This window comes from Aethalodelphis obliquidens, unplaced genomic scaffold (genome assembly GCF_003676395.1).
Source record: "Aethalodelphis obliquidens isolate GAN/ISIS:26980383/991018 unplaced genomic scaffold, ASM367639v1 scaffold3, whole genome shotgun sequence".
In the NCBI taxonomy this organism is placed as follows: Eukaryota; Metazoa; Chordata; class Mammalia; order Artiodactyla; family Delphinidae; genus Aethalodelphis; species Aethalodelphis obliquidens.
In genome coordinates this window covers 42308847-42333789 of record NW_020837947.1, presented here as the reverse complement: position 1 = coordinate 42333789, position 24943 = coordinate 42308847, and the positions used below count along the sequence as shown (strand labels likewise).

The window sequence follows — 24943 nt, the reverse complement described above, 5'->3', positions numbered from 1 at the left end:
ATTAACCTGTTTTCTCAGATCTCACTCCTGGTCCACTTGTGTTAGTCTGGGTCCTCCAAGAAGCAGAAACCAAGATCAAGAAGGGATCAGCTATAGAACAGACTTACTAGGGGCAGTGCTGGTGAGGAAAAGCAGGGTGGGAGCTGGGGTTGGTGGGAAGCTGGGAGGCAACCAGCCCCTGATGCAGGCATGACCCCAGGTAAATGAAAGAAGGAAGGTTGGGTGAAAGTGACTTAGAGACTATAACGCAATCCTAAAGGAGTCTGGCAAGACCGTCAGGTAGTCTTCAAGCCAAAGTGAAGGAATCAACTCTCTGCCATGCTCAGCCCCTGGTTGGCAGCAGCATGAGGCAGAGCCTGTGCTTTAATGTGGGGATGACCAGAGTGCAGAGGCTGGAGGGCCTTCAGTCCCTTATGTTCCTTCCTGCTGGAGAGCTGAGGGGTGCATTCTCCTGGCTGCCACGACCATGACTGTAGCTCTCAAAATACACCTGAAAAAGATTTGTGATCAAAACAGATATTTAGCACCAACAGCACATGGTAATTTGCAATAATACCTTTCAGCTAAAATTTTTTTTAAAAGGTTAATTATAAAACCCCTTTAATAAAATAATCTTTTTAATTTAATAAAAAGAACAATATCCTATGTGGGTGAATTCTGGGGAAAAGACTTTTCCAAATTGCTTGGTGAATTGGAAGCTGACACACAGCGTATTGTATTAGGACTAAATCAAAGTTACTCAATGACAAAAAAATAAATACCTCTAAATGTTCATAACTCAAGTAATTTTCTGAAATATGGTTTACATTAATTAATACTTAGAGTAAAATACCATTTGTGAGTTTTTCCTCCTGATTGACCTCAGATACCCTTGATAAAGAAAAAGCATTCCCACACATTCTACACCTAGTTCTTAGGTTGACTATAAATGACCACACGTACAACTTCTGAGGCAAACAAACTGAACAACGTTTATAGATATTTCTAAAATTATTTTATATACAATTTGGGAACTTCTAAATCATATATGCTTAGATGATAAAATGGATAAATACCTTCTTACATAGTATCTAATAGGATTTGTTTTCTAATTTTTATCAATGCTATCCTCAAAGGTAACATTCGCCATCAATATTTGTAACATAAAACTCACCCAGGGAGACTAGAGTTTTTGCATCTGCTACGATTCAACAGAAAACTGGTCCCACAGCTGCTCTGGCAGCTTCTTCCAACCAATATGCTTTTAACTAATTCAGATTAAATAGTTCCTAAAATCAAACAGTTAATTCCTACTAAAAAAAACTGTTCCACCATAGTAACTAGGTTCAGCCTTTGCATGGACTTTATGACTTGCTGGTACAAATAACAGAAGCTACTAGAAATAAATAATAAATAAAATATATAACATGAAAGAATTGCAAAATGTTTATTTTTTTAATGCGATTAATACCATTTTAATGTAGGAGAGGCCATCTTTATTTACAGGCTAATAAAAAAATACTAAATTCAACACAACTAGATATAATACATTTGTCAAAAATCCTATAGATTTGAGGCTGACCCTACGTGGAAGACTGGATAGGTGGGATAGTGATTACGTAATAAGGATGTCAGAAATGTGCAACTTACACATGAATCAATATACTGTTTCTAAACATGAAAACAAAATAAGTCCACGGTGGGGGGAACAGAACCAGCACCAATGACAAGCTGGGCTAACTTTTGACAACTGTTCAGCTAAAACCATTCAGTTATATTACCAAGGATCAAAAAACTGTCATCTCTTTTCAATCTATTTTAACAAGTCTCATAACCCAAATGTCGTCTGCCATCATATTCACAACAGACACTTAGAATTTTAGAAGTTAAATGTAAATATATACACACATACATACAACCCTCACATTCTTGAAAATTTTTTCTCAGCTATTCTGTTTGTGTGTGCATATGTATATTTTTCTTTTTCCTTTTTAATTTAATGGCTTTGCAACAGTTCTCTCCTTATCTGTTTGGTTTTGTCCTTGAAACTCGTTATGAGTTTCTTTCCTGTAAACGTGAAAACATAAAAACTGTTTCTCATTCAGTCCTTTGGGAAAAGTCTGTAATTCTTAGTTCATCCCCCAAAGACTATATATTCTAAAATGAACTTTTAACTGAGTACTTTCTAAACACCTGATGGGAATCTCATAGTAGCATCTGAGCAACAGTGCTCTCACATAGGCCTGCAAAAGCAAGGTGAGGCAGGAATGAAATGGGAACTGACCTTTGCAATTTTAAACTACCTGGGAAATTTTTCATTCTGCTTATCACCCCAAGAAAGTTTGTATCACAACCATCTCATACAGTTCTTCATATCACATGGCGTCCTCACAGAAATGCCAATTCAAGGCTCTAAAGAAAAAACGCTTTATAGACACATTAGTTCTTGAAAATCAAAAGGTGTTACCTAATATTTCCTAAGGAATCAGTCTTAGTGGTAAAGGATACTCTCTGAAAAAGTGCCATGGCCATCCCATCCCAGGCTGTGTTTTAAAAAGGTAAAATAACATGGTTTCAAGTCAAAACAAAAAGTTTTCAGATACGTGACAATGGAAATTTTTTTGACTAAATGAATACACTGGCTAAAATCCAGTTTGCAGATCTCATGTCATGCATGGGGGCATGTGTTGGAGCAGGGGATGCATAAGGAGAAGACTTTTTTTCTTTTAAGAGGCCTAGCCTACCAGGAGCAAACAATAACATGTAGCTTGCTTATTCAGTTATACAATTAAATACTAGCTTCTGCTTAGAGGCAACGCTATGCTACAAGGTATTTTAATATCAGTAACCATATATACTATGAAGTGCATTTCTATTACAAATTAACATGGTGATATACAGATGAACAAAACCACCCAAAACAAACCATAAATGAGCAACAGTTAAAACATAAAATTTATAAATAGCAAAACCACCAAATAAAGTATATACATTTTATAGATTTACCTATGAACAAATATACAGTGCATCTAGGAAAGATAAAAGAACATGTTTTATATCCCATAACATTTGAATATTAGAAAGAGATACTGATAATACTATAAAAGCCTTCTCCCAATCAATACTGCCTTCAACGTATGTCCTTTAAAACAATGATATTGGCAAAACTATCATCTCTTTAAATGCAATATTTTCACTTTCCCCTGCCCAGTACAGTGGCCTGCGGAACAGTAAATAAGAGAGCAGGCACTCCATGCTTATTCCTGGGATAAGCGAAGTAGCAATCTAGTTTGCATATGAAAAGCACTTTAGTCAAACAAACACAAACAAGAAAAGCCAACCAAAACAATTACCATTTCAAAACAGGTTCACCTTATCTTACCCTCCAGTGCCTCAGCTTTTTGGATGACTGGCAAATCAGTTAGGTACTTTCAGAGAAAACTGCTTTTGAATGTATCTCATTGACATGGTAATAAATTTGAGCTTTTACTGACAGAAAAGATGTATCTTTAAGTGCCAGGACTATCACAAGACAAACATTATGAACAACTCAAAATGTATAAAACTGTCTTTCATGGATTCCAGAAAAAAAGCATTTGTGACTAAACATTAATAACGTAATACTCCAATACCATGCACACAAGATCAACATAATTGAGAACAGATATTTTACACTCATCTGCATTTCTTCTAAAAACCTAAAATGTACAATGTACAATAACTTTTCTGAAACTATTTCTAGTGCAGCATTGATTGATAACGGATTGCTTAAAGAAAACTATTTTGTACTGAATGAATAACACTGAAAAGCAAACTCATAATAAATGATCATTAAGAACTGATTTAGATATCAGGAAGCACATTAAGTTAAAAAAAAAAATTAAGTCAAGCCTACATTTCTGCTATTCAAGTTCTGTCCTTTGAAACACCACACTTAACATTCTGGAATATACAGTATGAATTCATTTATTCTCTTATATTTAAAGGCTATTTCTTAAAAACATTCCAGTTAGCACTGTCCTTCTACTAAATGGAAAAGGAATCAAATAAAACAGTAGTGCTTCATTTAGTACTTAAGAGCCTACTACTATCCTTTTGGGAAACACATGCTTTGGTGCTTTACAATTTTAAGAAAATCAAAATTACTTTACATGCAATAGCCAATTATGGTATACCACAGAAAACAGCGAGTTTTATGCATTTAGAATTGTTCACGTGAAGCCCTGAGGTACCCGGCTTTCATTTAGGCAACAGCCTCCCTTGATCTTGTACAGTCTTTGTCACCGTCTTCCCTAGTGCCCCAAATTCAGAATAGTCTGATTAACAATCTTGTCTGGAGATAGTCAGTTTAATAAGATTTTTTATGATACAGACTGTGCAGATCATCTAATTTAGAAGCACCATCTTCGAGTGGAGTTTCACTTGAAGTTCCTAGGTCTCCATTTTCATGTCCATCAGTTACTGCTTTCTTATTAAATCCTGAAAGAAAGAGAAAAAATCCAGATACTTTCTAGTTAAAAAAAAAAACTCATACTTTTATTGAGCTATAACAAAGGAATGCCCACTGTAATTAATAATAATATGGAGCAAATAATGGGACCCTAGATTAATCAAGTCAGCAATCTCTGACAAAGGAATTCTTCCTTCTTATAGCAGATATCAAACACTGTACAGATTTTTTAATATTATCTATTGGACCTATCTAAAAATTATATAAAATTTCCTACCAAATTTTCTATGAAACTTAGAACTGACACACACAATCCCAAAATTCAGTAAGTTCTACTCACACAAATACCTGTTGAACTGTAAACTGTATTTTTCTTTTACATTTTGCTTTCACATTATTTAACTTCAGTTCACTGAGGCACATACTAGTTTACCATTACATCTAATTTGTCCAATGTCCAGATAAAATTTAAAACTAATTTTGGTTAATCTACAAATAGTACACATTTTGAGTCACATTTTAAGTGGTTTGCAATTTACACAGGTGATAGAGAACCTTTTAGCCTCAGCTGCAAAAAGCAAGGGACAAGACCTCTAATCCTGACAAAAAATAGAAGAAAGGGTGAAAGACAACAAAAGCAAAGGAAAAGTAGCTCAACAGCGCAAGGTTTTGACATAGTGTCACAATCGTTTTGTTCAAGATGCACGGGGAGAACGATTGCTACTGCTGTCTTTGTATAGATAATTCACAACATATAGATTTACCAAAAGGGCAACAGTTCATCAGTTCACTATAAAACTCTATGCCAGCAGTTCTCAAACTTTTTGGTCTCAGGATGCCTTTACACTCTTAATAAGTACTGAGAATTGCAAAGAGCTTTTGTTCATGTGGGTTATTAATGTTATGTGAGGTACTGATGTTTACCATATTAGTGATTAAAACTGAGAAATCTAAAAAAAATTTATTACTTTATTAAAAATGATAATAAACTCCATAAATGTTAACATAAATAACATATTTGTTTAGTGAAAATAATTCTACTTTCCAAAAAATTTAGTCAGAAGAATATCATTATTTTACAGTTTTGCAAATATCCTTAATGTCTGGCTTTACAGAAGATAGCTGGATTCTCATATTTGCTTCTACTCAATGAGTTACAAGTATATGAAGAAAGTTCACTCTCACACAGATATATAGATAGAAGAGGGAAGAGTAACTCAGCTTTTTCAGATAACTGTCAATATTCTTCTTTGATCGTATACCAAAATTTTACAGTATAGAATCTAAAACCATATCAATGAACTTTCACACTCTGCTACATTAAAATCATTTGTCTATCTTGCACTTTGAATGGCTCTTTTACCCATGCAGGATTTAGTAACATCATGCATTGGTCATTTGAAAAATATCAGATCACTGAGTTACGTAGCAATAGCAAAAGCTGACACATTTCATTTTACTATATCAAAAAAAATCACAGTCGTTAATATCACCACCAGTCTTATTAGAAAAGTTCTTTAAGTGTCCGGAAGCTGTTGAGCTCATGGTGGTTGATGCGTGTTTTACAAAATTCTAATTTTCACTTGAAAGCTCACGTTTTATCACTGGCAATAAATAGTCAGTTGTTCTCTTTGAAGTGATGGATTCACTTTGTTCATTTTAAAGAAAATGGCTGCCAAATAGTCTGAACAACCATAATTTGTCGGTCATTCTTTCAAGTAAAAATTGTCATGCTGTCATCCATGAAAAAAATGACTAGTTCAGCTAGCAAATTAATCACTTAAGTACTTTTCCTCAAGACCAGTATCTCTGTTCAGCATACACTCAGTAATACAATGCATACTTCCCATTTCATCACACAGAATATTAAAAAGTCATATATTCAAGCTTTAATAAAATTAGCAGTTTTTACTATTTCATCAAGGATATTCTTAAGAGAAGCTGGCATTTTCTTCTTCTTCATTCTGAGTGGATGGCAAGGAAGAACACAGTGATCACTAGTAAAGTGGTACTACTGCTTTGACTCGCACTAAAGTATCAATAGTTTTACCCCCATTGCTTTTGTACCATCAGTGCAAATATCAACACAGCAAAAAAAGACAAACAATGCCTTAGTGTTATTATGAAAAGTTTTGACCTCAAGAACCCCCTGAAAGGTCTCAGGGTCCCACAAAGATCCATGTATCACAATTTAAGAACCACTGCTCCATGTAAAAGAAAGTGCTAGAATTTTTCTTTAAAATATGTATAAATGATAGCAAAGGAACTAAACCAAAAATCCTCAAGATCACATATCCTGATTCTATTAATAACAATCATAACAGTCTAATCACTTATTCATATTTAGCCTGTAAAATCATTGCATTATGAGAGAAGAATGCGCATTACAACAGCAAGATGACATTAAGATGTATCTACTCTAAAAGGCATGTTGGTCTTTGTTTCAGAGTCTAGAAAACTTGAATTTTATTTATTTTTCAAGGATCAGTTATAGTTTAGTAATTGGTCACGTACTTGTCCAAGATGACTCTAGAAGAACTTACATGTAAATAAAATTTTGGTGTAGTTACTGGTGTACAATAAAACTATAATTTAGCAAGGGAAAGCTATCTATTTTGTTAATGATGGTTTCCCCATCATTAAAACAGTGGTACTAAAGAACAGCTAAGGCTTTTATATTTTTAAAGTTTATTAATAATAAATACATTAATTATAACTTTTAGAGTAATTTTTACCTTGTAACACTTTGATTTCCCCACTCGTGTCTTTGCAACTAGCACCAGGATTACTACTTCCCTCTAACTCATCAAGGTACAAACGGTAACGATGTCCACTCTCATCTTCATATTCCACATTTTCATCATCAGAATCCACTTCAGGAGCCACATAAACTACTTCAAATTCAATCTCTCCTCTCTAAAATGGGGAAAGAAAATGAGGAAACCAAGTTACTGTAATTATAATTTTAAAAGATTTCCAAATTCTTTGTGGTGAGAAGTAGTAGTTGGACCTCAGATGTATCTCCTTTCAAGACAACAAATAATGAAATTTTAGAATCTCAAGAGGTAAAAGTAATTTCCTTTTAATATTACAGATTTTTCTACTGATCAAAATATTTTTGTTAACAGACCTAAAATAAAAAAGGATGTTTATTCAAGTTACAGAATTTTGGAACAAATGTTCAGTTTAAAAGTCATTTTGCCATTTTATACTTTCCATAATAGCAATTCAGCAAATCCATCTAAATAGTCAGATATTAAAGTTGCACCTAAGGGTACCACACAAACTTTTCTCTAATTCAAGAAACCTCTACACAATGATTTGTTTCTTACTGAATAGGTCTTGAGCCTTTCCTTAACTTTCACCGAGTGCCAAAGTGTTAAGGTATTCTGTTCAGCAGTAATAGTAATTACTGTATTTATTGTACAAAATTACTATCTTTCAATCCTCAGAATAACATTATTATAGTCCCTTGTACATGAATGAGAAACCTGAGTTAGTCCTGGAGAGAGCAGGTAACTCTCTCAATAAGATGAACAAGTAAAACAGAAAAAGAGAAATTTGACTCCAAAGTCCTTGCTCTTTCTACTATACTAGACTAAATGTGCAGTATTTATATTGTAATTCTTTAATAACAACTTTATGTTCAGGTAAAAAGTTACAGATTATTTCATGTTAAAAAAATTACAAGCTACAATTGTCATTTAATAAGAGACTACAATCACTATTCCCAAGTCTGGTATTTATAATTCTCTGAAAATTATAGCCTGCCTTTGCTCAAAAGAAAGCATGCCATTTTTTTTTTTTTTTTATTGCTACTCACTAAGTTAGTCTCTGCTGCTCCTCTTTCCCAGCAGTTTAAGGTTATACTTTAGAATTTTAACATGCGCTTAGTGTTTCCATACAACTTTGTATCTCATGAACTGCATCTCATGAACTGACTGTTTACATCTCCTTTACCACAGCTGCTGTTCATCTCACTCTTACGCTACTGGATGACAGCCAAGTCGGGCTGAGAAAACACCAACTTAAAGAGACTAGCACTGCATTCTTAGGCAATGCTTTAAAAATACCATTTGGGGGGAGATGGTAAATGCAGTGGTCTTCAGTAAAGTTCTCTAGATGACAGAATCAGGTCTATGGGTAGCTGTCATGAAGAAACAGATTTTGCGCTTAATATGAGGAAGAACTTTCTGAAAATCAGCAACGTACAACAATGAAATGGACTGTTTTATCACCAACAAGTCCTCCCTTTAATACAATTATTTAATTAGTGATATTGTAGATATTTATGCATCTCGTAAAGTTAAACTAAACGAGCTATAAATTCACTTTCAAGTCTGAGATTCAATTCTACCCTGGCATACTATGCTGATGATCCAACACCTCCAAATATCTCAATGTACTAACCAACACCTCTCTAATTCCCTCAACCTTATTCTTGAAGGAAAAAAACAAAACAAAACAAAACAAAAAAACATTGTAAGTGCTCTGGATAACAAATATGACTCTGGATGTAACTCTCAACTCTTTATATGTTCTGCAACCTTAAGCAAATCATTTAATTTCTAAGAAGCGTAGTTCACTCATTTTAAATAAGAGGGTTGGGCTAAATGATTTCTAAGGACCCTTGAGTGCCAACATTTATGACTGTAAAATCAATCCACTTCTAACATTGTTTTTTCTATAGTACTTTATATTTGTATAGCGTTTTAGTCATTAATAATGTTTTGCCTTCTAAGAGCCAAGTCCTGTTCTGAACACTTTATATGTATTAACATACTTAATCCTTACAGCTCTCAGATGAGGACACTGCAGCATAAAGGACTTTAAGTAACTTGCTCAAAACTATACAGCTGTGAAGAAGAGCAAATCTTTTTCAGTAAATCTGGCTGAATGTCTTCTATAATAGGGAACTAGTATCTATATATATACACTTTACTACTTGAGAAACCTCCTAGGGAAGTACAAAATATTCAACAGATTCAAAAAGGAACAATCAACAGATCCAATTTTAGTTACATAAAGGGTACTTACCTGCTGGGAAAGAATGGTTACAGCTTCTTTATGCTTTGTGTCCCTTAGGTTAACTCCATTAACAGCCAGAATAGCATCTCCAACATGTAGCCCTCCACATCTATCAGCAGGTTGCCCTGGATGAATCTCAGAAATGAGGATTGGAACACCATGTTCCTTTCCACCCTAACCGAAAAAAGCAGTAAATTAGTTTACCTTTGCATAGTCACAGACTATTCTACTGATATTTTCCTAAGAACATTTCAGTAAGCACCTATACTATCTCTTATTATAAATACTGAGTGAAATTCTATTTGCTATTATATTTAGGTAATGGTAAATCAAATTATTATGAATATCAAAGTTACTTCTAAATAAAACGATTAATAATATACATGTGCTTTTTAAAACGCATTCCAGAGCCAAAAAACGAAGAACCCTAAAAAAACCAAAAAAACAACAATTAGCTGCTCTCGTAAATAAATAAATAAATATATTTTATGTATTAGTAGTCCACAGCACTATTAGATTTTATCAAATCTGAGTCACTATGAACGGTAAGACAAACCATTATTTTATGTTCCACAAAAATAATTATAAGATGAATCTCAATTTCACAGATGTTAAAATGTGAAAAAATATGCAACACAAAGTGGATGAAATGCAATGTTTGGTACATTCCACCTTCTAGCTTTTAATCATAATTGTGTGTGTGTTGTTACCCATGGGGATAAATTTAGTTATTTAGAAAATATATTCAGAATACTTTATTTCCCAATGATGTCCAACAAAGGAGCATGATAATACTAGACAACTGTAGAAAAGAAGACTGGAAGCACTACTTCTTACTGTAATTGAAATGCCAAGGCCTTCATGATCTTCCTTAAGGAGGAGAACTTTTCTAATTGGACCAACACCTTGGCTTTTCTTTAAAGAGTCTTGATCCTTATTGAAGGAAAAAAAGAAGAAAACTTAGTACTACTTAAATAATATACCATATAGAATAAACCCATACTATCATAACTTGCTTTTAGCAATCTTTATTAGTTGCCTGTAATGGATACACAGTATAGTGTTAAGAAAGTAATTAATAAATAGATAAAATGGGAAAGCAAAAATAGTTCCTCTGTTAACACGGTGAAATACAGATGATTTTCTCACGCTCTTATTAACTTCTTTAATACATCTGGTACATCTCTTTTTAAATTGTAGGACATTACAAAAGAAATCACTGCCAGGAACTGATAAACAAATATCTTCAAGAAATGAAAGGAGGTAACTTTATCTTAACTGGAAAAATGCCTTAAAGATCTATATCCATTTTAACTGACTTGTAGAACTGAAAAACATAATGCCAACTGGATCATTAATTACTTTTTCATTTCTTTGCGTTCTGGAGTCTACCTCTTAACTAAAGGACCTTGTTCCATTAATAATTCTTTCTCTGGTACCTTTACTCTTTCCCTCTCTCTACAAGCTCCTTCCCTAATTCAGCACATGAAAAAACTCCAGGTCTCATCCAGCTTTAAAATACTGACCATGTACAAACACAAAACAACACAGATAAAAACCCTTCAATCACCCACTGTCTTCTTTACCTACTATCCTCCCTCCATCTTTCCTTAACCAGCACACACAGTTAATCCTAACTGTAGTTATTTCCTTGCCTCCTACATTCAGTACTCCAACCACTGTAATTAGGGTTTTGCCCCCACTTGCTCCAATGAATCTGTCTTCTCTACAGTCACTGGTAACGAATGTGGCTACTTCCAATGAATACGTTTGTTAGTCACTGCCCTTCTGAACCTTGCAGAAACTTGATACTGTTCACTATCCCCTCCTTGAAACCTTCTCTTTTCTTTGGTATCTATTACACTAGTGCTTTCCTAGATGGCCTATATCTGATAGCTCCACCTCAGGCTCCTTCCTTTGGTGATCCATTTCCGTCCCTCACTCCATAAAAGTCTCCTTCCATCTTTTTACTTTCTATATATTTTCCCTGGGTGACTTAATCAATTCCATGGTTCAAAGGATGATTTACCTAATAATCTTCAACTCAGAATTCTCTCTAGAATTCCAGAGCCATATATCTAATTGGATATAACTTGGCTGTCCCACTGGCACCTCAAACACTACATGTCTAAAACTGATCTCATCATCTTTCTGCCAAAATCTTCCTTTCCCTCTATTTGCTTTATCAATGCATGCCATCTCACACAGCTGCCCAAACCAAAAACCCACATTCCCTTCTCACTCACCTAATTAACCAAAAGCAGTTAGTCACCAGATCCTCTTGATTGTACTTCTCTCAAACCTGTCCTTCCTCTAACCACTTTCTCCTTATTTTATTATCTTTCTAAATGTAACTCTCCGACTTCAATTAGGCCCTCTTCCAATATATCCTCTTCACTATACCAAAGTAATTGTCAAACAAATATTAAATCTTATTAGTCCACTATTTTATTGAAAAACCTCATGATTATCAGGTTAAGGTTCAAATTCCTTTATTTAGCATAAAATAACATTTATGATCTGGCCACTGCCTAGAAGTTAATGGGGACCAACAGTGTCCCAAAGTAGACAATGGCATAAGTGCTTATTGCAATCGCCACTCCTCTCCCACCAACTAGACATACATATCAATTTTTCTTGCAATAATCTTTTCAGAGGCCACAAATAATTTTACTATTCAAGGTCAGGCTTTATGTGTTACTAAGATATGTGATCCACTGGGTAGGAGTTAGATATGATTTTATTATATTAAGGTTTCTATCATTAGGCTGCTGTTGTAGTGAAATTTAATAAATTTTTATCCAAGTAGAAAGAAAACCTCCTGTACAGTGGTGGCTACAGAAGCAGACAATTGGACACAGACCTCAAATTCCACCTTAATGCAAGACCAAACAGTTATAAATGTTAGTTCAGAAACTACAAATAAATCTAGTTACTAAAAGTCCCCTGTAAAGAACTATCCAAAAATATTTGCCAATTTATCAATGGGATCACACGCTCTCTGCTTAGCTTAAAATATTTGTAAACATGCCTAATCAAGATTCAGGAAAATTCTGAAATATGAGCCAAAGCAACATGCATTTGCTAGCAATAGTTCACTGTCTTCAGAAATATCATTTTTGGGCATTAGTAAATCTGTAAAGAGCTATATGGGTTGCTGAAACTTTAAATATGTACCTATTTTAAATAAGTTTAATTCACTTTTAAATAAAGGTTTTAAATACTAGTAGAATTTTTTTAAATGCAAAGGACTTGTGATTAAAGAAAGGGCAAGGCTGAGTGAGAAACAGCAGAAAAGCAAACATACATGGCCTGGTGGTGCATGCATTGGTCGCTTCAGGTCATTACGCCCTCTACAGGCTCTGATAACAGTTTTGTGACGATGCAAATGTATTTCAGCTTCCAACTGGTTCCAAAGCTTATCATGAGCAGGTCCCTTCATATCTCGTCCTAGTAATTGTATTTGTTGGACCCTTCATATTGGGAAAAGAATTCAGTTAGTTTTTTATTATACATACTATAGAAAGAATTCAGAAGAATTACTGAACACAAGTAGTTTTTGCATAAATCTAATTCAGTAATAAAACTAATACTCAGGAACCTCCTGATGTGTCTCAGATTTAGAGACATGAAAATTCTGAAAGAGACAGGTGTCTTCAAGGGAAAATCAGTTTAAAAAAAAAGAATGATTGAGACCTTCTTTAGTCACATACTTAATTCATATACATCTTAGAAACAATTTACTAATGTCAATTAACATGTTTCATGTCTTGCATGCAATCACACTAGTCTTTAGGTGAGGCTAACTGTACAAAACATTTTTTCCAATGAGAGTATCTTTTTACAAAATGATTATTTCTTTAAATGTGGTAAAATTATTAGAAAATGTGCACTTCAAGATGATATAAATTATTTTTATTTGTTCCACATCAGTCCTTAATATGACATTAGAACAATAAGCTGAAAATTATTTAGTAATAATAATGAATCACCAAAGTTTGTGAATAATTTACCATAAAAAATTAATACAAGCAGAACTCTGTATTATTATGATAAAACCACTGTCATTCCAACATGTTTTTGAGGGGCAAGAAAGACTGGGTTTCAATGATCACAGAAAGAATTCCTACGGAAGTCCTAACATCATCTGTTATGGTGTCAAGGCAGGAAATGGTAAAAAGTGCAGCTCTAAGAGTTGTTAGCATTTCACAGTAATTAACTAACAGTGTGTGTGTGTAAACCGGAAATACTTATTTAGTATGGCTAAATAAATTTGCAATATGTTATGCTATCAATATTAAGTTAACAGTAAGCTACAGTCAATGATAAAATCACTCTTAGGACAAAGATTAATATTTCATTTACCGAAAGAGATAAGAGTCAACCTCTTTAACTATGCAGTTGGTCACCTAAGAGCACAGGGGTACTCATTTTCCACGTACCTCCCTGCCAGTTCCTTATCCAAGTACTTGGCAGCTAGTCTTGCCCCATAAACTTCAGCCTGGAGAACAGCTATATGTCTACGAAGGGCTTCATTCTCTTTTCTCAGCAACTTCACTTCAGCTTCAAGTTGAGCTTCTTTCATTTTCTCTTTTTTGTTTGCTTCAAGCTCTCTTTCCTATTGCAATTTTTTTATAAAAAATAATGCAATGAATACACTTTTAAGACTCTTTAGCAATAGACCATGTTCCTTAAAATACACAAAAGCACACAATCTATGACACCAACAATGAAAGCATATGATAAAAATTACCACTTCGTTTCTATAAAATGGAACACAAAGATTTGGATCTAGTTTTTTTTAAACTAGTACCAGAAGGTGTTGGAACCACTTCTAGGTAAGATAATAACATGGCTTGGGGCACCTTGATCCTGAGGATACCAAGATTAGTAGCCTTCTCTAAGCTCATGTTATCACACACTAATAGTAATGGCTTCAATGGATAATTAAATCTACTCCCTACTTCCTAAAAATGACTCTAAAACTAGACCAAAGTAATCACTCTGGTGGTTGTGCCCAAACATTTAATGAACTTTAATGCAGCAATTCTATAAACAGGTCAAAGCCATTCAGTGACGCAGAGATACATTCTATGACCAATTTATCTTACAGCATTATAAGAAACTGACAATGCTTAAATTAGAACAGATATTCCAATTCTTTTAAAACATTTTATGGTCATGGAGAAATGCTGGTAACAACTGCATTAAAATATTTACACATTAAAAAATGTCTACACAGAGAAGAGACTTGTGGTTGCCAAGTGGGAGGGAGGGAGAGGGATGGAATGGGAGTTTGGGGTTAGTAGATGCAAACTATCATGTACAGGATGGATAAACAAGGTCCTACTGTAGAGCACAGGGAACTATATCTCCTGGGATAAACCATAATGGAAAAGAATATTAAAAAAGAAGATATATTTGTGTATAACTGAGTCACTTTGCTGTACAGCAGAAATTAGCACATTGTAAATTAACTATACTTCAATTAAAAAAATATGGCTTATGGTAAAAAATATCTATAGCATAGATATCTATAGTATAGTATCTATGTATATATATCTACGGTATATCTATGGTATAGATTATCACTGAACTTTGGGATCTGGATCATCTATTTGTCCATATGTTAAAGTGACTGAAGAACTGTTTTCTGAGGAAAAATACTGGCCTCACTTGCCTACTATGAGGTTGGATGGATATTCATTTTTACTCTCAAAAAAGGATGCCATCCTATGCTCCACTTGGTAGATAACCCATATATATGAATTTATAGGTGTTAGCCAGAGAATATAACTTTAAGATCTTTGCCATCAAATTTTTATCACCAGCTCAAATGTCAGAGAAATAATTCTCAATATACCTTCAAAGTATAAAGTACAGTGTACCTATACATCAAGGGTTACAAATGTAAATACCTTTGGAATTCAAGCACAGAACAGATAGGCAGGTACAAGACAAAGTGGAGGGGAAAACAGAAGGTACAAAATCCTGCCTAAAGGGAGTCAAATTCAAATTCAAACACACACACACACACACACACACACACACAAACTGTGTGGCAAAATAAAACCCTTCTGAGAGTTGGACAAAAGATCTTTTAAGTGTTATTTTTGGATCAAGAGAACCATCCCAAATTTGAGTGGAAGTGTTTTTACTGACTTAGAGAACTGCTTTTACTGACTCACTATGTACAGAATCTATAAATCCTGTGAAAATTCAGTTATATTTATTGATGAGATGTGGATGACACTGTTCACTACACCATGTCCCCTTCAGGAGATTTAAATAAAGATCTACATCTCAGCACAAGAAGAATGTTTCTATTGAGTGAATGGCAAATGATATTGTTTCTAATGTATGAGTAGTGACTATTATAATTATTTCCCTTTTTATCGTGAATATTAAGCTGAGAAACAAATGTAAGCAAACTTTTAACAATTAATGGAATGTATTTGGTAGTAATTTCAATGTCTGCTTTGATCTACTGTTTTGACAACAGCATATCAATATATGACATATTTAAACATCAATATATGATATACTCAAATACAAGGCAGTGAGTACCACAATCGTAAAAACAATAACAAAAAAAAATACAAACTAAAATGAATGACAACTACCAAATGTTGAATATATTTATCACTTCCTTGATTAAAATATCTGTCATTATATATGTGATAAACAAAAGGAAGATTAATTAGCATGCTTTTTCAACTTGTGTAAAAAAACAAATATAACCATTAGAACACAATTTGTAGATTTAAAAAAAATTATTTTATTTTATTTTACTTTTTTTGGCTGCACCCCACAGCCTGTGGGATCTCAGTGCCCCGATCAGATATTGAACCCATGCCCCCCGCACTGGAAGCACGGAGTCTTAACCACTGGGCCGCCAGGGAAGTCCCTAGATTTTTTTTTTTTTTTTAATCTGAAGAACTAATAATCTAGAATCCTCTTTTTACAACAACTTTGGAATTCTTAACATCTCAATTTACTTCAGAATCTCTTTCCTAAAAGGGCAGGTATCAGTTACAAAACCTCAGTTTGGACAAGATGTACAAAAATCTTTTTTTATGACATTTACTGAGGTTAATGCTGTTTGTTTCATAAAATGAGTTCCTAGAGATCAAGAATTTTTTATTTACGGGCTAAATAAATTTTATGTTGAGGATTATCTACTTACACTTTAATGAGCTATTTATATAATATTTATGAAATCTGAGAAACATATTAAGACACTACTTTCTTTAATGATTTAAACCCCTAATGAATCTGACAAACTTGCAGACCTGAAATTAACAGATGCAAGCAAGAATAGGACTAAGAACACTGAAGTTAATCACTTTTAGATTTTTTTTTTTCCCCGGTACGCGGGCCTCTCACTGTTGTGGCCTCTCTCGTTGCGGAGCACAGACTCCAGACGCGCAGGCTCAGCGGCCATGGCTCACGGGCCCAGCCGCTCTGCGGCATGTGGGATATTCCCGGACCGGGGCAGGAACCCGTGTCCCCTGCATCGGCAGGCGGACTCTCAACCACTGCGCCACCAGGGAAGCCCTCACTTTTAGATTTAAAGGAAAAAACCTTTTTGTTTTAGTTAACCTGTTCATCATTAGGTAACAACAAAGAAGTTAATTTTGTATTCCGATATCCAAACAGTATATTTTCAAAAGAAGAAAAGTCATATGACAATTTAGAACCTGATTAGGTTGAAGTAGTGGGAAAAATATTAAGAATTTATATATTGTTATTTTCCAAAATAAAAAGGGTTTCAAAATTCAGTTGTTTCAAAGGCCACACAATTATTCTCAAGACTGATGAAAAGTTATAACACATGCAGTGGATAAATAAGAAACCAACATGCACATTCTTTCTCTGGGAATAAATTCAAACAGAAAAGGAGGAAAGAGCTAGGCCTGCATAAGGAAAATCAATTGTTCTTTTGAAGTAGCCTATGAGCAAGTTACAAAGCTCAGAAGTTGTCAAACACTGATGGGTTCTGCAAATAATGGCAACAAATCACAAACAAAAGAAAAATCTTTTAACAACACAAGGTGCGAAAAGAGCAATGGGCTACTCGCTGAACTTTTCACGTATTGGCACATTAAAAAATTACCATCGTTAATATCACTTTCAAATACATACAAAGTGACAACATGTACTATGCAAATAAAGCACTAAGAACATTTCAGCATAACATATTAAAGCAAAACAGAAATGGCATACTTACCAGCTCCTCCACAGAGGGGACAGACTTAAGATATAAGAAAAAAGTTTTATAATTAGAAAAACATCAAACAAATGAATTTATTTAGTGGTACAATCATTACAAGGAAAATTCCCATATGTTGAATATCACTTGGGTAAAGTTCATTAGAACAAATATATTTGCAAATCCATAAGCAATAGTAACTGCACAGGATTAGATTAAAAATGTTTGTTTTATCGAAATTAGTTAACACACCTGGTTCAGTGCCTTTCCACTACAGCACCATGTTTCAAATCTAATGTTAAAATGTCAGGTGAATCCTTTTCTAGTGAAATTGTACATTGTTTCTCAATGTTAGTATCAAACATTCCAAAGAAGCAGTTATGAATCTGACTCATTTCAGTTAAATAAAACAACACTAATAATTTATATTTATAGAATTTCAGAATTTAAAAGGACTTTAGGAGAATGTAAATATTCATTTAAATAAATTCTAACATATCCTTATTAGAAACTAACCAATTAAACAGAATTAACTGAAAACGAGTAAAACTTTGAACTGTATTACTCTCATCATCAACATCATTTCATCTTCTGCCTCTCCCAAGCTTTATCTGTCTTATTTACTGCTGTATCCCCTATAGTTAACAAAGTGCCTGGTACATAGTACACAATACATATGAGGTTAAACAGAAATGAGACTTTAAAAAAATTCTATTTCAGCAACCTACATTGATTAAGAGGGCAATAGTTAATCATGGAACATTTACACAATGAACATTATGCAAACATGACAAAGCACTCAGTGGCAGGGAAGATACTTATATTAAGAGCAAAAGAAAAAATGTGCCACCGGTTGGCACCCCATTCCATTTTCCTCTTCTTCCTTATTAACAGAACTCCAATTTTACTGGAGGTGGTCATGTGACCAACTAAGGGAATGACATGCAGCTAGGGATAGCCAGTGAGACAGCTAAATGATTGGCAAAAAGCTGACGAGGATTCCGTGAAAAGGTCTTTAAAGAAAACTAATGCAGCTGGGAAGCATCATTTTGCCCTTAGATCTTCCTGCTTCCTACCTGGAATGCAGATATGAAGAAATCCTGAAGACAGAAACCATGAGCTAAAGATGGCAGAGCAGAACAACAAAAGGAAACTGGATCCCTGATATCTGTGGAGCTGCCATATCAGCTCTGAATGCCTGTCTCAGGGCTTCTTTAACTAGGAGAAAATAATTTGTACTATTTAAGAATAATTCCAATGTTACTTGGGATTTCTGTTACATGTAACTGAACTTAATCTTAACTGATACAATAGGTCCAAAAAAATGTTTATATGTTATAATCACAAATATCTTTTAAGTGTATTTATATAGATCTTTTTAAATAGGAAGAAGATCCTATTCTAAGTACCAATTGGTTATTGATGTTATCACTGATCATCTCCAGGTGATAAGATTGTGGATGATTATGATGACCTTCACATTTCCTGTATTTTCTAAATTTCCCAGGAGCACATATTAACTTTTATAATTAAAAAGACTCATTAAAGATTGTCCTTTTCACCCTCTAAAACACATATAAATATATGTTACCCTCTAAACTACTTACCAATTTTGCCTTAATGGTACCAGAGTCAACACTTTGACCAGTTTTAGCATGAAGCTGAAGCTGAATAGAGTGCAATTGTAAAAGCTGATCATGTACTTCTTTCTCCAATACAACTTTCTCTGCTTGGGTCTCTGTCAGTTCAGATTTCAGATCCACCAACTGTGCCTTATAAAAACAGCAACAATAGCAGAAATTAACACAGCGTTGTAAATCAACTATACCTCAATAAAAAATTTTTTTAATAAAACAGCTACAATAAAAACATTAAGTATGCTTAATTTTCTTTATTTTGACTCTAATAATTATTATTCAAGAATGACATAGGCTATCTTTGAAATGAATAGATGAACACTAGAAGTCCATTATTAACTGTAAGCTACAGCTAACTGTTACACTGTAGCAGAACAACTCATCAGAGCCACTCAGCCATTCAATCTGAAGCTTTTCATTTTTCACAATCGATACATTGTTTTACAATTGCAAACAGGACATATCCCTTGTGTGTGTTTGATCTTCCCAACTAACAAGTAGGTTAAAGACCAAGGCAAGGCCTTAGTTTTCTATTGAACATAATTTTACTAATAAGCATCTACGGAGCCAACAAGTATGCTGGTTCAATGAGGGGGAAAAAATTGTGGAGAATACTTTCTAAATTATAGGTGATAATTATTTATGCCCTTGAGAAGCTTCCTTATCAACTGAGGTAATAAATATGCATCGAACCAACTAAAGAAAAATGTGTGGCAAGTTACAGATATATTTAGAATCGGTCAGGTCCCAAGAAATTCAAAGTAAAGGAAGGTTTAAAGAAGGTTAGTGAGGAAAAGAGAGTTTAGAAGGGCTTTGAAGTTAAATGACAACAAGGACAAATAGAAGCAGTAAAGCAGTCAAGAGATGAGAAGACTAGCAAGGGGAGACAGACTAGAAGCAACGTAGGTAAATTCTCTGAGTAGAGAGACCAGAGAATTAGAATCTACCTAAACATCCCAACTGCACCAACTAGTGCCTACTACATAAAAGATGCTCAATAAGTATCTTGAAGTTGAAACAAATTCTAATACTAGCCCTGTGATTCCAGATAAATCACTGTGTCCATTCAAGTTTCCCTGATTTTAAAATAGGATAGTATCTACTAGGTATAAAATAAATAAGATACAAGGATGTAATATACAGCAACAAGGAATATAGATAATATTTTATAACTTTATATGTAGTATAATCTATAAAAATATCAAATCACTTTGTTGTTCATCTGAAATTAATGTAATACTGTAAGTCAACTATACTTCAAATAAGATTTTTTTAATAAATAAAATAGGGATAATACCCATGGCTTTGACTATTTTCATATTATTAATCTTATATATGAAAGCACTTACTAGAATATGAAGGTGTTATTAGCAAGGAGATTAGACTACTGACAGGGGCTGTACATTGACAGACTGCACAAAACTGGATAGGAAAGTGAGGCTAGATACAACAAATGGCTTTGGATGATAAACCAAAACTGAGATTAAATCTGGTAGGAAATCACTACATGCTCTCAATGACATTTTTGTTTTTGTTTTTAATAACAGCTTTATTGAGATATAATTCACTTACCATTAAAACTCACTCTTTTAAAGTGTACCGTTCAGTGACTTTTCGTATAATCATAGAATTGTGCAACCATCAACACCATATAACCGTGGAACATTTTCTCTCAATGACATTTTAGCTACATGATATGTGCAGGTAAGGAGGTGAAGACAGGTACACTAGCAACACCCTACCTAGCTTTCTATGGAATACAATTCTGGTGAGTATATATCTAGGAAGGAAACTTCTGGTTTACAGAGTATGAATATGTTAAACCTCAGCAGAAAAGGCCAGTTTTCCAAATGGTTGTAGCAACTGACATGCCCACCATATATGAGAACTCTGATCGTTTCACAACCTTGCCTTCATTTGGTATTGTGAGTCTTTTTAATTTTAGCCATTCCGGTAGGAATGTAGTGGCATTTCATTGTGGTTTTAATGAAAACTTCTTGATTACTAATAGGGTTGTCCTTTATTGGGTATGAGTTACAATTGCTTTCTTCCATTCTGTGGCTTGTCTTTTAACTTTCTGAAAGGTGTCTTTTGATGAACAGAGTGCTTAACTTCAACGTAGCTCAATATGTCAGTAGTTTCCTCCCCCATATTAAATGCTTTTTGACCTGAATTCTACCTTATCTGTTATCAAGTTTGCAACTCCTACTTTCATTTTATTTGCATTTACCTGGTATAATTTTGTCTATTTTAACCTTTCATATTTTTCATTTTATAGTTGTAAATAGCACATACACATGTAAGGTCTTAACTGCTCATTGCTAGATTTTAAAATATATATTTTTTAGTATTCTGGAAACTCTGTAACTTTAATAATTACTTTTAGATAATATCCTTAATTTCCTCTTTAGATTATATTTAAGATAACATCCTTGCTATGAACAGTCACGAAACTATTAGCATTTTCTTCCCCCTTTTCTTACTCTTCTCCAGCATCTTGATAAAGCGTTATCTTGGTATTTCAGCTAATAACTATGAGCAATCATCAAGCTTATACTACTTTCAAGATACTCTTTTCTCCCATTTTCGGTAGTTGCGCTATATTTATAATGCAGAGCATACAATATGCAATGTTTAAACATTTTCTCATCCTTAACACTGATAGTCTTAGTTCCACTATTAAATAAATTCTATACTGACCACTTGACCTTTTACCAGAGCTGCTCCTATGAATTCAACTCATTCTCTAGCCTTGTAGATTTCTCAGAAAGCTCTCATAACAGTATTCTCTGATTTCTGGCATGTTCATAACTATTTATTTGTGGTCTTTATATCTGAAGTCAGTTTGGCTGCATATAAAATCTTTGGCTCATATTTTCTTTCCTTGAGTATTTTAAATATGTTGCTCCTTTGGCTTCTGGTATGAAACGCTTCTATTTAAATGTCCAAAATCCTAATCTTTTCTTTCTCTTATAAGTGACTTGATCTTGTGTCTGCTTTATTTTTAGTCCCATATTTTACTAAAATGTAGCATGGTGTTAATCATTCTAGGTCCATGTGTACTCTTCTCAACATGCAGATTCAATGCTCTGTTATAGTTTTAAAGAGTGAATTGGTTGGTAATTTGTTTTTTATTGAGGCAAAATTCATATCACAGTAAATTAACCATTTCAAGTGAACAATTCAGTGGCATTTATTATAATTACAATGTTGTGCAGTCACCATCTGTATCTAGTTCCAAAACATTTTCATCACGCCCAAAGAAAGCCTCGTACCTGTTAAGCAGTCACTCCCCACTCTCTCTGTCCCCAGCTTCTGGAAACCACCAATCCACATTTTGTCTCTATGGATTTAACTATTCCAGATATTTCATATAAATGGAAGCATTCAATATGTGACCTTTTGTGTCTGCCTTCTTTCACTCGGCATGTTTTCAAGGTTTATCCATATTATAGCATGTATCAGTACTTCTTCACTCCTTTTTAGAGCTGAATAATATATTTAACTATAAAAATTCAGATATAATATATTCAGCTATATAGTCCACTGTATGTACATACCACAACTTGTTTATCCATTCGTCAGTTGATGAACATTGGGCTATTTCCATCTTTTGCCAATTATGTTCAGTGCTGCTATGAACATATGTGTACATATATTTGTTTGTGTACATGTGTTCAATTCTTTTGGGTATATACCTAGGAGTGGAATTGCTGAGTCATATGATAATTCTATGTTTAACTTTTTAAGGAACCATCAAACTGTCTTCCACAGTGGCTGAACCATTTTACATTCCTACCAGCAATAAATGAGAGTTTGTTGATAGAAGTTTTAAATATTGGTTTTGTTTCATGCTTCTTCAGGGACTCCAATTATACTAATATTAATTATTCTTTCCCTATCTTTTATATTTGCAATTTCCTCTCAAATCCTTTCTGTTTTCCCCTTGTATATCCTCTTCCTCTTGCTGTACTTACTGCACTACCTATTTTTTACACTTCTTCCAAATTAGTATCCATTCTGAAATGATTTTTTTTCCTATTTTTTCCCAAAGTTCTGCAAGTATTCTTTTTATTTTCATTACTTTATTTCTGAGTTTTCCTATCTCTGAATTATTCTGTTTTATTCATAGGTGAATAACATTGTTAATTTCCTTTATTTTCTAATACAGTTTACAGTTTCCAACTGCTTTGCAGCCTTATTTTTCTGATATGCCTTCGTTGTCTGTTGTCACAGTATTCTATTAATTTTTACCTTTTCTGATTACAATACATTTATATGGGATTTAAATAAAATCCTTTTCTGTTACTCATGTTTAAATGAAATGGGTTTTCATGTAGTACATGTTAGGTAGGAGGAGACTTCCATGGAGGGGTTTGAGGTGAGCAGAGGGAGCTTTCCTAGCTTCAGGCTAGCGGGCTCCCACCCCTGGCCTTAAACTGAACTATTTAAAACAATGGCCTGTCTGTAGCCAGAACTACTGTTTTGCAATCAACCTCCTATGTATGTATTCCTCCCCTATCTTGAATACAAACTCTCCTCACTTCAAACTTCATGTTTCTGCCCTGCTGAATTTGGATTCTATTTCCAGCAGTGTTTCTTCAGAATTGGACTGTCTTTCTCAAAAGCAGTTTTGTTAGAAATCTCTGAGATTCTGAAAGCCCACCCCAAGTACTTTCTAATCTTCCCGCTGCTGCTTAGTGTGTCCCCATGGTTGTTTTGCATTCCCCTGCAACCTGGTGGCAGTTTTGCCAGTTGTTCTTAGATCGTTTGCTCAAGTTTCCCATCCAAAGTGATGTCTTCTCCTTTGGGGCTCTGTTAGTGATTTCTGTGCCTGGGTCCCCTTGCTATTATTTATTTCTTTTGCCCCACAGGTGCTCATCCACATGCACTCTGTGTTGGTCCTGCTACCCTGACCAACCCATGTTCTGGGGTTTGTGAGGATATGCCCTCCTCATTTAGTTTTGCTGAAGAGGCTATCACTGGGTTTTGTGGGGTGTTTTTGTTATGCTAGTTTTTCTGTTTTTACAAAAGATTTTTTAAAATTTAAAACTATCAATCCACTGTGATCCTTCTCAGACCAGAAATCCTCAGCTCATGTTTTCATTGCAATAGAAAAGCTGTGATATTCTAGTATAGCGCTGCCTAAAAGAAATTAAATATGAACCACATATGTAACTAAAAATTTTCTAGTAGTCACATTTTATTTATTTATTATTTTATTTTGCTTTATTTTTCTGGCTGTGCCGCGCAGCATGCAGGATCTTAGTTTCCCCACCAGGGACTGAACCCATGCCCCCTGCAATGGAAGCATGGAGACTTAACCACTGGACCTCCAGGGAAGTCCCCTAGCAGCCACATTTTAAAAAGTAAAATTAGGGACCTCCCTAGTGGTCCAGTGGTTAAGACTCCACGCTCCCAATGCAGGGGACCTGGGTTCGATCCCTGGTCAGGGAACTAAGTCCTGCATGCCACAACTGAAGATCCCACGTGCTGCAACTAAGACTTGGCACAGCCAAATAAATAAATAATTATTTTAAAGTGAAATTAAACAGGTAAAATCAAGTTTTATAATATATTCTACTTAACCCAACACATCTAAAATATCATATAATATTATATTCAAGCATATAATAA

At 34.2% G+C, this 24943-nt stretch overlaps 1 protein-coding gene across 2 annotated transcripts in view; it reads right to left on the bottom strand.

Annotated features, from left to right (window-relative positions):
• Nucleotides 1-1402: 1402 nt before the first annotated feature.
• The window catches only part of GOPC (golgi associated PDZ and coiled-coil motif containing), a 40469-nt gene continuing 16928 nt past the window's right edge, over nucleotides 1403-24943 (bottom strand). Inside the window, exons 2-9 of one of the 2 annotated variants that reach the window (XM_027087851.1) lie at nucleotides 19277-19441; nucleotides 17688-17711; nucleotides 13900-14075; nucleotides 12765-12930; nucleotides 10295-10390; nucleotides 9467-9631; nucleotides 7165-7345; nucleotides 1403-4458 (exon numbers count right to left, since the gene is read on the bottom strand). In XM_027087851.1, coding sequence (XP_026943652.1) covers nucleotides 4328-4458; nucleotides 7165-7345; nucleotides 9467-9631; nucleotides 10295-10390; nucleotides 12765-12930; nucleotides 13900-14075; nucleotides 17688-17711; nucleotides 19277-19441 — 1104 coding nt within the window. In that variant the 3' untranslated portion in view covers nucleotides 1403-4327. The remainder of the gene's footprint in view (nucleotides 4459-7164; nucleotides 7346-9466; nucleotides 9632-10294; nucleotides 10391-12764; nucleotides 12931-13899; nucleotides 14076-17687; nucleotides 17712-19276; nucleotides 19442-24943) is intronic. The other variant, XM_027087859.1, reaches the window with a different exon arrangement.